Source organism: Rhinatrema bivittatum, chromosome 11 (assembly GCF_901001135.1).
Source record: "Rhinatrema bivittatum chromosome 11, aRhiBiv1.1, whole genome shotgun sequence".
Lineage (NCBI taxonomy): Eukaryota > Metazoa > Chordata > Amphibia > Gymnophiona > Rhinatrematidae > Rhinatrema > Rhinatrema bivittatum.
Genome location: NC_042625.1, coordinates 76,384,141 through 76,396,662, shown reverse-complemented (window position 1 = coordinate 76,396,662; position 12,522 = coordinate 76,384,141). Strand labels below are relative to the sequence as shown.

The 12,522-nt window shown below is 43.5% G+C and overlaps 1 protein-coding gene across 1 annotated transcript in view; it reads left to right on the top strand.

Moving 5' to 3' along the window:
• BICRA (BRD4 interacting chromatin remodeling complex associated protein) overlaps nt 1-12,522 on the top strand; it is a 117,487-nt gene that overhangs the window by 85,833 nt on the left and 19,132 nt on the right. Inside the window, exons 7-9 of the mRNA XM_029620045.1 lie at nt 273-962; nt 10,084-10,276; nt 10,799-10,932. Of these exons, the coding sequence (XP_029475905.1) occupies nt 273-962; nt 10,084-10,276; nt 10,799-10,932 (1,017 nt within the window). The remainder of the gene's footprint in view (nt 1-272; nt 963-10,083; nt 10,277-10,798; nt 10,933-12,522) is intronic.

Genomic DNA, 12,522 nt, shown 5'->3' with positions numbered 1-12,522 from the left:
AAGGCAGAGACAACTATTGGTACCAGATGAAAGTGTGTGTGTAGTGTGGACAAATATCCACAGAGAAATTGGTGACAAAGCCATTAAGCAATTTCCCTCTGAAAGTAGGCCAGAATGAGGATATGGGACTCTACAGGCGTGCTTGCATCTTTCTTTATTACTAAATAAAGCTTGTCCCTTTCAATGTGTCATAAGCAGGGGATACTTGGAGAATAATTACATACCTGTGCCGTAATTGTTTAACTTTTTTTTTTTAATTTCTTTTTGCTCAGATACCTACAGGACAGCAGAAGCTTCCTGGAGCCTCTCCGTCGCATTCACTACCTCATCCACCAATGGGGGATAGCCCCCAGCTGCAGCCTGCTCACCTGTCGCAGATGCAGTCACCACATCAGTCTCGCCCCCCTTCCCAGCCCCAGCCTCTCTCCCGGCCACCCTCCCAGCCTCACTCCAGACCCCCTTCCCAGCCTCAGACCTTGTCACGGCCACCCTCGGAGCCCCTCTCGCGCTCCTGCACCCCGCAGATGCCAATGCAGAACTTGTTTGTGATTCAGAATCAGATGGCCTCATCCCCTCATGGCTCTGCCCAGCACCCTTTGCGCCCCTCCCCGCAGCCTCAGGTACAGCCCCCATTTCAGCCACACCCGCCACAGCTGCAGGCCACGGACGCACAGCCTCAGCTGGCGTCGCCGCCGCACATGCAGCTTCACATCCAGCTTGCCGCTCAAATCCAATCCCAGGCCGAGGCCCAGATCCCAGTCCCGGCAGAGGCCCAGCAGCACACATTCCAGCTCCAGTTTCCTGCACAGACTCAACTCAAACCCCATCTACCACCCCAGACCCTCCACCTCACACCTGAGCAACAGAAAAGCTTTCAGATGACGCCAAATCAATTCCAGGCTCTCTCTGCCATTTCCAATCCTGCTCCTCAACAGAAGCAGCTCCTGGAGAGGTTCCAGCAGGTAAATAAGCAAAGAAAGAGTTAGGAATAGCATCCAGATGAGAACCAGAAGCAGCTGTTACTTAAGGAGATGAGCTTGTACCTGGATGTTAAGTCCACCTATTGGAAGTCCTCAGAAACTTCCTATGTTTAACTGGAATTAAAACACATCAGCTAAGACCATCTTTAACTTCAGGGTTAAGGCTGCCCACTGTTGAACCACCTAAGGCACTTGTAAAGCAGATTTACATGTTAGCTAAGGCCATACTCAAATCATCTAGTATTCAATTACACTTTTGCGTAAAAATGATTTCCTTACCGTTGTGCAGCATTCACTGGGGCTCTCATGTCCCATGACTTGCAAATGAAGCATTGTGTGCTCCAGTTATTACTCCTTAATGGTTTGTGTTGCACCTGAATCAGTGAATAAGTAAGTGTCTGCCATAACCATTATAAATCTTCTTATGGTAGCTGTCTCCATCAACATGTTCTTATAAATAATCTTAAGCTAGGAGAAATGTGCAAGAGAAGATGCCCTATTTGATATACCTGAACTGGTGAGCCAGTGGTGGACACCAAAGAGATTTGTTAAGTTATCGCTGTTTCCAAGCTTCTGCTGCTGCTCAAAAAACCTGCTCTTGGCAGGCATAAGCTTAGGTGCCAATATTTCCCCAAGGGGTTGCAGCGGGCCTCTCTCTGGTTACCTACGAAAGCATGAACCACTTTGGGATTGATGTGTGCAGCACCTGTGTGTGTTCAGGGTAATGTGACAAGCTCTCTGTTGGCCATGACTTTGCTCATCGTTGAAGAGCTGTTCGACTGTATATGCTGAATGTTCAGCCAACAACAGGTACTGTCCGAGTTCAGCAGAACAATCAGCCACACAACCGCACAGCTATGGAACAGATCGAGGAGCGAACACGTGGCGACACTAGCACGAGAGGTTCCGTGCATGCTCAGAAAGTAAAACTAAACCTTTCTGAACTGTGAGAGAGGCGCCCAGCTCGGCCCTATTGGTTGATTTCACCCCATACTGTGTGGCTGGTTGTACTGCTGTCCAAGGAGAATATTTGTTACAGTGAGCAACTTTGTCAATTTCTGAGCATGCACGGAACCTCTCGTGCTAGTGTCGCCACGTGTTCTCTCCTCGATCTGTTCCATAGCTGTGCGGTTGTGTGGCTGATTGTTCTGCTGAACACGGACAGTACCTGTTACAGGTAAGCAACTTTGCTCTTTCCTTGGACAAGCATCACAATTCAACCACACACAGTATGGGACTGCCTAGCTAAGGGTTGCATCCTGCTGTGTTTCGATTTTGTTTCTTGCAACCCATATTAGTTTGTGGAAAGATGTAACTATTTGCATGAATATGCTTCTTATTAGAGATTAGTTGAATACACTGTCCATACACATTTCTTGGTCCAGACAGTAATGTTGTGTGAAGGTGTGGCTTGTTGATTACGTTGTTGCTTTACAGATATCTTGGTTTGATGTTGAGGTTAGGTTTGCTAACGTGGTGGCAACTTTTCGTATGTGGTGAGCCTTTATTGGTTGCTCAATACTGCAGCCTACTGATTGATAATAAGGGATTTATCCTTCTAATTTATGTTGTTAAGAAATAAGGAGTTGTTATAGAAACATAGAAGTGATGGCAGTAGAAGACCATACGGCCCATCCAGTCTGCCCAGCAAGCTTTCACAGTTATTTTTCTCATACTTATCACTTACTCTGACCGCTGAGGTCAGGGCCCTTATTGGTAACTTTTTGGTTCTAATTTTCCATCCACCCCTGCCATTGATGTAGAGAGCAGTGCTGGAGCTGCATAAAAGTGAAATATCAAGCCTAATTGGTTAGGGGTAGTAACCGCCGCAATAAGCAAGCTACTCCCACGCTTATTTGTTTACCCAGCCTGTGCAATTTAGTCCTTGTTGGTTGTCTTAATATAAATCCTGTTTTCTTCACCCCCCTGCCGTTGAAGCCGTGAGCTGCGCTGTATATGTATTCAAAGTGAAGTATTGGTTCGGGGTAGTAACCGCCGCAACAAGCAAGCTACTCCCACGCTTATTTGTGAATGCAAATCCCTTGTCCCACATTTCCTCTTGCCGTTGAAGCATAGAGCAATGTTGGAGTCGTATTAACCATGTGTATGTTTATTGAATAAGGGTATTAATCACCAGGAAGTAGCCATCATTCCCGCAAGCCACCCCCATGCCTCTTCTCTTCATTCACATCCTCGAGACTTTATGGATTCACAGTGTTTATCCCACGCCCCTTTGAAATCCTTCACAGTTTTAGTCTTCACCACTTCCTCCGGAAGGGCATTCCAGGCATCCACCACCCTCTCCGTGAAGAAATACTTCCTGACATTGGTTCTGAGTCTTTCTCCCTGGAGTTTTAAATCGTGACCTCTGGTTCTGCTGATTTTATTTGTAATGGAAAAGGTTTGTCGTTGACTTTGGATCATTAAAATCTTTCAATTATCTGAAGGTCTGTATCATATCACCCCTGCTCCTCCTTTCCTCCAGGGTATACATATTTAGATTCTTCAATCTCTCCTCATAAGGCATGCGATGAAGACCATACACCTTTTTGGTCGCCCTTCTCTGGTCCGCCTCCATCCTGTCTCTGTCCCTTCGGAGACACGGTCTCCAGAACTGAGCACAGTACTTCGGATGAGGCCTCACCAAGGACTTCCCTTTTCTTACTCGATATTCCTCTCTCTTTGAAGCCCAGCATTCTTCTGGCTTTAGCTATCGCCTTGTCACATTGTTTTGCCGACTTCAGATCGTTAGACACTATCACCCCAAGGTCTCTCTCCTGCTCCGTGTACATCAGCCCTTCACCCCCCATCAAATACATTTCTTTTGGATCTCCACACCCCATATGCATGACTCTGCACTTCTTTGCATTGAATCTCAGCTGCCATATCTTCGACCAGTCTTCCAGCTTCCTTAAATCCCGTCTCATTCTCTCCACTGTTGCAGATCTTAGTATCATCCGCAAATAGACAAACCTTACCTTCTATTCCGTCCGCGATGTCGCTCACGAAGATATTGGTATACTGTTGTTTTTGCTTGGTTCTGTCCAGGTGAAATAGGAGGGCTCTTCTGCAATTGAGTATATGAAATATTTGCTCTGTTTGTGTGGGATGTCGTCTTGGAAAATAATGTTGGTAAGGATATGGTCTGGTTTAGATGGAATTGCGATACAGCCTTTAGTAAGAACTTTAGATGAGTCCTTAGTATTACTTTATTTTGGAATATTTGGGTGTACGGAGTTTATGTGACAAAAGCTTGCAATTCACTTACTCTACATATGGAAGTTATGGCAATTAAAAATATTGTTTTCCTTGTGACAAATGTAATGTCTACCATAGCCATAGGCTAAAAGGGTTTTCCCATTAACTGTTGTAAGACATTGTTGTGCTGTGGTATTTATTGGAGGTTTTAGGTTATAAAGGCCTTTCATGAACTTTGCTATTGAAGGTTCTTGAGATATAGGCTTCTGTTTTATGTGATGGTGATATGCAGCAATGGCACTTAAATGAACTCTTATGGAATTTGATTTCCATCTGGAATTGACTATATACATTAAATACTGAAGATTTGATGGAACATAACATGAGAAGGGATCTGTTTCTTATTGGCACCGGTTTAAAAATCTCTTCCATTTGCAGTTGTATTATTTTCTTATAGCCAGTTTCCATACTGCTAAAAGAATATCTCTTACTTCTTGTGGAAACTGTAGGGTTTGTATTATTCGACTTTCAATATCCACACCATTAATGCTAATTTCTTAAGATTTGGATGAAGGACTGTCCCTTTGTATCGAGTAAAGAGCTCTGGAATAATCAGTCATTTGCTTGATGGTGCTTGGGCTAATCTGGGTAGCCATAGGAACCAGGTTTGGTGCTATTATAATCATCGTTCCTAAGTTTTAGGATTGTTTTTGCAGTCTGTGGAGTTGGTGAAAAGGCATGTGTGAGGCCTCTGCCCCCTGGAATGAGGAATGCATCTCTTGCTTCTGCATTCTAGGATGGTCTTGAGCAGAACTGTGGAAGTTTGTGATTGTGTGGTGATACAGAAAGGTTCAGTTCAGTACAGGTTGTCTCCAGAGTCTGAACATGTTTTCCACAACTTGGTTGCTGAGTGACCATTCGCGAGGCAGTAGCTGGCAACTTAGCCTATCTGCTAGGAGATTGTCTTTTCCTGGAAGGCAGACTGCCGAGATTTGTATTCTTCTTGTTATTGCCCAGTTACAATGGCAAGAGCTTCTTGGCAAAGTTGGTAGGAACCTGTTCCTCCTTATTTGTTTATGTAGAATGTTGCTTGTCTGTCTGAACTTGTAATTACTTGTTTTTGAGTAATCTTTCAAATACTCGGAGATCATTGAAAATTGCCTTCAGTTCTAGTAGATTGATATGTATTATCGACTCTTGTTTTGTCCAATTGCTTTAGGTGCAGATTTTGTCAACATTAGCTCCTCCTCCCTGGATTGATGCATCTGTTATGATCTTTTTGCTGTCCGCATAGAAAGTTTTCTGTCACCATTCTACTGAGGGTATCTGATCTCCAGTGGTAGAAATATTGTGCTTTAGAGACTGTGTATGTTGATTCCAATTTGTCCTTAGATGCCATTGTATTTGTCTCACCTTTTAGCTTTGCTAATGGAACGAAGTACATTATTGAGGCTATATATCCTGCAGTTTCATAAACTTGCACGCTCTTATCCATTGTTTTGCAAATAATGATTTTGCTAAATTCTGTAATTTCATAGCTCTTTTTTTGGGGAGGTGGGCGGGGGAGAATATGCCGTTTCCTTTTTCATATCTAAGCATTCCCCTATGAATTCTAGCTGCTGTTTTAGGACTAGATTGCAATCCAGGGTATTGCTTTGTATCACAAGATTTGTGTCTCTGAGAATGTTCTCATAAGATATGCTCGATATTAACAAGTTTGGATTTCTGAGCTGATAAGCGTTTTGTGAACACTCTGGGTGCTGCTGCTAGTCTGAATGACAGTGCTCTTCTCCTAGAATAAACCTTAAATACTTTCTCTCTTTTTTTCTTGATTGTGATATGAGCATAAGCATTCTTTGGATCCAGTGAAGTGAGCCAGTCTCCTTTCCTGTAATAGTGGGAGAATTATTACTAAAGAGTTCATTTTGAAATTTTTTTCATTTGAAATGTATGTTTACTTCTCTGAGATTTATTATGGGATGCATCTTTTGGAGTATTAGGAAGTATCTGGAGTAGAATCCCCTTCCTTTTTGACTTTGCGGCACAGGTTGGATGACTCTTGAATCTCAAAGGTTTTGTACTTCCTCTTTGAGAATGTGTAGCTGTGGATCCAAATGGTGTTGATAATGCGGAGGATTATCTTATGGGATTAATTTGGAGTTCATGTAATATCCTTAGCGAATTATGCTCAGTACCCATTTGTCGGTAGTGATGGTACTCCACTGATGTCTGAAATACATCTTCCCCTACCAAAAGGCATGAGAAGAGATCAAAATCCCAAAGCTGGCCTCTGAGGAGGCTGTAATGTTTTCCTTTTTCTCTCTTTCTTGGCCTTGTTTGTTGTTGCTGTACTGGTTGACTCAGCTGCTGCATCTGTTGAAGTATTATATATAGGTTGTTGCCTTTTGTAAGGGTATGGGTTGCGCCTTTGTTTGTAAGGCTCATTTTTGTATCTTCTCTGCGACATTGCATCATCTGCGATGTTAAAAGAGATTGGAGTGCTGTATTTTAATTCTTGATTGCCTCCACAGTTTTTTGACTTTGTCTCCAAATAGACTATTGCCTGTACATGGTTTATCTGCTGTTTTGTCATGTTCATGTACATTTTCTCTTAGCCTAGAAGCTAGTTGTGCTGTTATTGCAGAGGCTGAAATTTGTGAAGCTGTATCAAATGAGTCTGAAATGGAATGGATCATAAGTTACCATACTGGGTCAGACCAAGGGTCCATCAAGCATAGCATCCTGGATAGTGGCCAATCCAGGTTACAAGTACCTGGCAAATAGCCAAACATTATATTTTGGGCAAATCTCAGTGTCTGCCATCACTTCATGGAAGAGTTTTAAATCTTCTGTCAACTTTTCTGAAAGTTGTTTAAACTTCTGTAAATTATTATATTGGATTTGGACCATCTGTAGCTGATGTGTTATATTCTTGCTTGTAGTGTTGCTCCTTGGACAACTCTTTTGCTTACAGTATCTATAGTTCTAGAATCTTTCCCCGGAGGGGTATTTGAGTATGGCTTTGTTTTTTTGGGTTGTTTTTTTTTTTGCCTTATTGCAGACTCCACTATTAGAGATTCATGTGGGAGCTGAACGTTTGTATACCTTGGACAGAATTATACTCTATATTTGATATCAATCTTCTTTGCCACTAGTTTGATGAAATATGGTGTTTTCCATATTTTAGTCTGTACATTTAATAAAATGGCATGCATTGGTACTTCTTTGACTTGCTTTATTGGTTGAATGACTTGTAGAACTCATGTTTCACTTTCCATTTCAAGTTTGAAGGATATCGTCTCTGACATTTTTTGTATAAAAGTCGGGTATGTGATATCTTCCGGTGTATAGAGCTTCCTGATGGCTCTGGAGGTGAGTCAGAGGGTGGATCTATTGAGAAAGTTTTGGAATTATGTGAAGCATACAAACTTTGAGTTTTGTCTGATAGTATTTCAATGGTATCAGTAGGTTCAGCTTTTGTTTCTTCCTTGGAAATATCAAAACATGTTGATGGAAGTTTTGATCTTAAGTGCTCCTCCAGCTTCTCTAGAATTGGAAGCTGTTGCCCAGATTTATGCTTTGGCTTTTCTTTCATATAAATGGTCACAGAATCTGTCCATAATTTTTGGATATAATGGATATAAAGGTACAGGCAGCACTGTGAGGTTGTACCTCTGCTTCCAGTACTGAAGAACATTTTTGTCTTCCTTCTGTACCCAAGTTGCCTCTTGATGATTGTCTTCTTGTTGATTTTTTGTCTGCAGACTGACTTGGTGCCAAGGCATTGGCATCTTAATGTTCCTTGGCTTCTAGAGCCTGGAGGCTTGATTGTGGTTTGATTCTTTTGAATTGGGGTCATGATGATGCATCAGTGCCATGATGTTTCAGCACTAAGTCATTGGTGCTGCCTGATATTTCTGTAGCATCGATTCAACAGTTTTGTGATTTTTCTTTGGCGCCAACGTATAGTCTTTCGGCATTGGTTTTCTGATGGTTCTGGTGCTATAGAATCTTATTCTGTGATTTTTTGCATTGATGAGTTAGATTGGTGTTTTTCAAGGAAGACTCTGGTGGTGGTGATCACTTTTCTTTCTCCAGTGTGATTTGATGAGCTGGATAGCTCATATTTTGGCTTCAGATCTCAAAAAGCTAAGGCCCACAGGGACAATTTACCATAAGGGCTGTAATTTGCCATAACATGGTCTGGTTCAAGACACCTTGGGCAAATATCATATAGATCTAAAACTGACATTGTGCCTGCATTTTCTGCATGCCTCAAAATGGCTTATTTTCTTCTTTCCCATCTTTTAATGTCGAAGGTTTTGAGTATTTTGGTGACGCATTGGGAAGAGAGAGAGAATGTCCAGCTGTTTTCGAAATGGACAAAAACAGACAGAAGAGATAGCGGAATAAAGCACTAAATGCCTAATTTTATAAATCCTTACTGAATTATTTCAACATTTTTTTAACTGTAGGCAACCTTCAGTACATATTGCTATGAAACACTTAACCCCCCCTAATAAACGCCTTATTGTTACCGAATACTACTGGCTCCACCTATGTAATGTACGACCAATATATTTTTACTGGTGCCCTATTGTAAACCGTTATGATGGTGAATAACTTAATGACGGTATATAAAAACTCTTAAATAAATAAATAAATAATAGCGCAGTGACGCTAGCACAGGACATTCCACAGATGCTCCGAAAATGAAACTAAAATTTTCTGAGCCATGAGAGAGAAGGAGCCCATCTCAGCACCATCAGATGATGTTACCCAATGCTGAATTGTGATGCTTGTCCACGGAGAATTAATAATCTTTCAGGAGCTCAACAAATTTAAGCAATTATGTTTTATGGTCCACCAAGATCTTTTTGTGAGATTGCTAACTCCAGGAAGTGTCTGCTGCAGACAGAGGTGAAATCAAATGTTTCTGAGAAGATTTGGGAGGCTGAGAACGTTTGTGGGAAAACCAGGTTTCTTAGCAGTAGTGCGAATATCCCAGACCATTAATACCCACCATTTTTGTTCATCAGAAAGAATTATTGCTCTCTAGTGTGTTTGGAGTGATTTGCAGCACCTGTAATAAGACGTAATGTGTAGGATTTGCATGCTAGGTGTTAGCTAGTGATGAAAGTCCCCTCAATCTAGGCATTACTTTATCCAACAGCCAGTAAATTAGTGTTTGAGAAAAGCCGATCCAAGAAATTAAACATATCCATTTAGATAAATCCATCCCAAACCAGGTCATCACAGTTCAGCTGGCACACTTTGCGCCATGCTAGCAGTTTTACTTACTGTTTTTCTGTTTCTGTTTTCCATTTTGAAGAAGCTGCTGCTGCCATCTTTAAAACAAAAAAACAAAGCTAGCGTCCCTGTCTGGGGGGGGTCTCCCCCACCCACAAATCCCATGAAAATAAAGGCACCCGAGGCACCTCCTTTTCTATCCTGTCCACACTAGTCCTTCAGGGGTAAGAGCAATCCCCAGTTACTCCTGCCCTGCATCTTTAAGTTTTCAAAATGGCAACCTGAGGCTGGCAGCTTTATGTTGTATGGCACAAGCCTTGGGTAGATCAGTGGCCAATTTGAGAAGCTAGCGTCGCGGGGCAGGAGCAACGCGTGCATGCCTGCCCCTGGAAGACTGGCAAACGAGTAAAAAAAAAAAAAAGGGTCAGGAGGAGGCCTTTGTTTTCATGGGTTCTGTAGGAAGGAGAATGGGGCATTTTTCCTTTTATTTATTTAATTTTTGTTTGGATTTTTTTCCATTTAGGATAAATGAAACAAAATGAAAAAAAAAAGTTTTTCAGTGCACAGCCCTAATAACAAGATAAAACGTGATTGAGGGCACAGCAGGGGGGATGCGGTGCCGACGCCTCACAGATCTCTCCTTCTCTCGAAACAGGCGCAGCACGGCATTATCCTCCAAACCAAACAGCCACTTCCCAACAGCCAGGCCTCGCCAGTGATGAGTCAGTTCAGCAGCCAGCCACCCTCCGTCCTCGTCAGCACCCAGGGGCAGCAGGTCACAGGGACGACGCCATCTCCACTCCATGGGCACACGTCCGGCCAGATCCCAGCCCAGCCATCTCCTGCAGGTTCGATTGAGAGGGGAAAGGGTCGAGGAGGGAGGGGGGCAGGCAACACTGCCGCAGCAGCCGTCCATGCTGGTGAAAAGCACATCCACATGTAAACTGCTAGAGCCCTGTGCTCCTGGAGGGGAAGGTGTCTCGGGAGGGGACGGGGGGACGGGATGGTCTTCCCTTCAGCCACCTGCTTGCCAGTTATTTTCACCTGCATGACGCAGGGATCTGGTGTGCGCTTGGCGGCGTTACCAAGGAAGTTGAATGTTGCCTTCATAGTTTTCTCTTGTGATCAGGCACTCTGGACTCATGGTGGGGTTGGGTACGGCCTAGGAAATAAATGTGCTTGGGGAGTACGTTAGAGCAGGTGGGGGTGCTGCTTCTCCAGGAAATACCTTGCAGAGGTCATCTCGTTACCCCCACCTCCCCCCAAAGCACTGGAGTCTGTTGTGCCTGGGGAAGGCAGGATGAGCCTTTAGTGACCCATACTGGTGAACTCGTTGACTCACTCCCCATTGCTTTTGTCATGTTCCCTAGGTAACCCTGCTCCCGTTCCCCCCGATGCTAAAGCGTTTTCTGGCATGGCCCTTGCGGCTGTGCAGAGCAAAGTGAGCACCATGCAGGTGAAAGCTGGCCCCGGAGCCCCACTCCCCATGCAGCAACCAGGACAAGTGAGTAGCACCCCCATGCCTGACACGCAGGCTGCTGGCGGCACTGCAACCTACTTAGTATTGTTACGGCTCCGCCTCCTCAGGAAACCAAATTTGTCGTCCTTGTTACGTGCCTCATCACATGGCTCTTTCATAGTTATTGGTGTCATTTCATAATAAGTTTTAAATCCCAAATGATGATGCGACACAAACTTAAATATTTTGTATTTGTTTCTCTGAAGAGATACAGTTCACTATAGTCACACACACATGGGTCATGCGACCGTGACCAGTGCCAAGCTAACGGATTCATGCCATCCTCTCAGCAACTCACATTCAGAGAGAGTCATGCAGACCACTTGCCTATGCTTCAGACCCTATCCACTGCTTCCCCCATAATCGCAATTAATGCATTTTGCTTTTGTAAATATTTATTCACATAAATGGCTATTCTGAAATCGACTTGGGCTCGCAGCACATAAAAGTACGTGTGGAACCCGGAGGAGCATTCCAGCGGGCAGAGTTGCAGCTTGTGTGCACACTTTTTTTTATTTTAAAATGTATGCGTGCAAGTTATCCCACGCGCGTGTAACTTTCTGCGAGGTAATTTAGCCAGTTACTCGAGGATTTTCAAAGCCAACCTATGCATATACATTGGCTTTGAAAATACTTGGTGAAGTCTGCGTGTGCAATGTGCATGCAAGCTTTTCTGCTTTGTGGGTTCTGTCAGCGATATCATACTTTTGTTTGTTGTTGAAAAGGTTTAAACATTCTTTCATTATGTGTCTGCTCAAGAGTGCATACACCTTCTTGTTTTGCATTGACAAGCGAGCATGAATCAGCCATTACGTGTGGGTAATGTCATCCGACTACACCAACCCAGTGTTCAGTAAAAAGTCTCACTGAGCATGCATGGGAGTTACCCACACATGCACATTGCTAAGTCTTGACCAGATCTTAAGCTTTATTGAAGCAGTCTATTCTCCATGGAGGCGTGCAATTATTGAGTACAGCTGATTCATCCTGCTGGCTTACAGAGAACTCTGTTTATAGGTAAGCAAAATTGCTTTCTGTGTTGACAAGCAGGCATGAATTAGCTATTACAGGGAGGAAATCCCAGGCTGAGGTGAAAGCACTCACTTAGACAGCCCTGTAGCTCCATGGGACTACTGGGTGCATAGGCTGTGCAGAACTGCTTGTCCAAAGTTACTTTCACCTCAGGGCATGCTGTCCAGACAGTAGTGGGATGTGAAAGTGTGATCAGATGACAAAGTAGCAGCTTTGCAAATGTCTACATAGAAGTGGCCCTGAGATGAGCCGGTGAAGTTGCATGGCCCTCACTTGATGAGCTTTGACAGTATGTGTCATCTGTATGCCAGCCAGCAAGTAACAGTGCACTATAGAATCCACTAGCTAATTGGACAGAGTTCATCTGGCAACTGCCATTCTCAATCTGTTTGGCTTGAAGAACATGATGTCATCCATGCCTGATGGCTAATCATCCTGCTGCCGATGGAGAATCCTGTGTAGAGGTAAGCAAACTTGCTTTTTCAGTCACTAAATTTTCTCGTTGTTAGCAGGGCTGAATTAGCCATGAATGTCATGGGATGT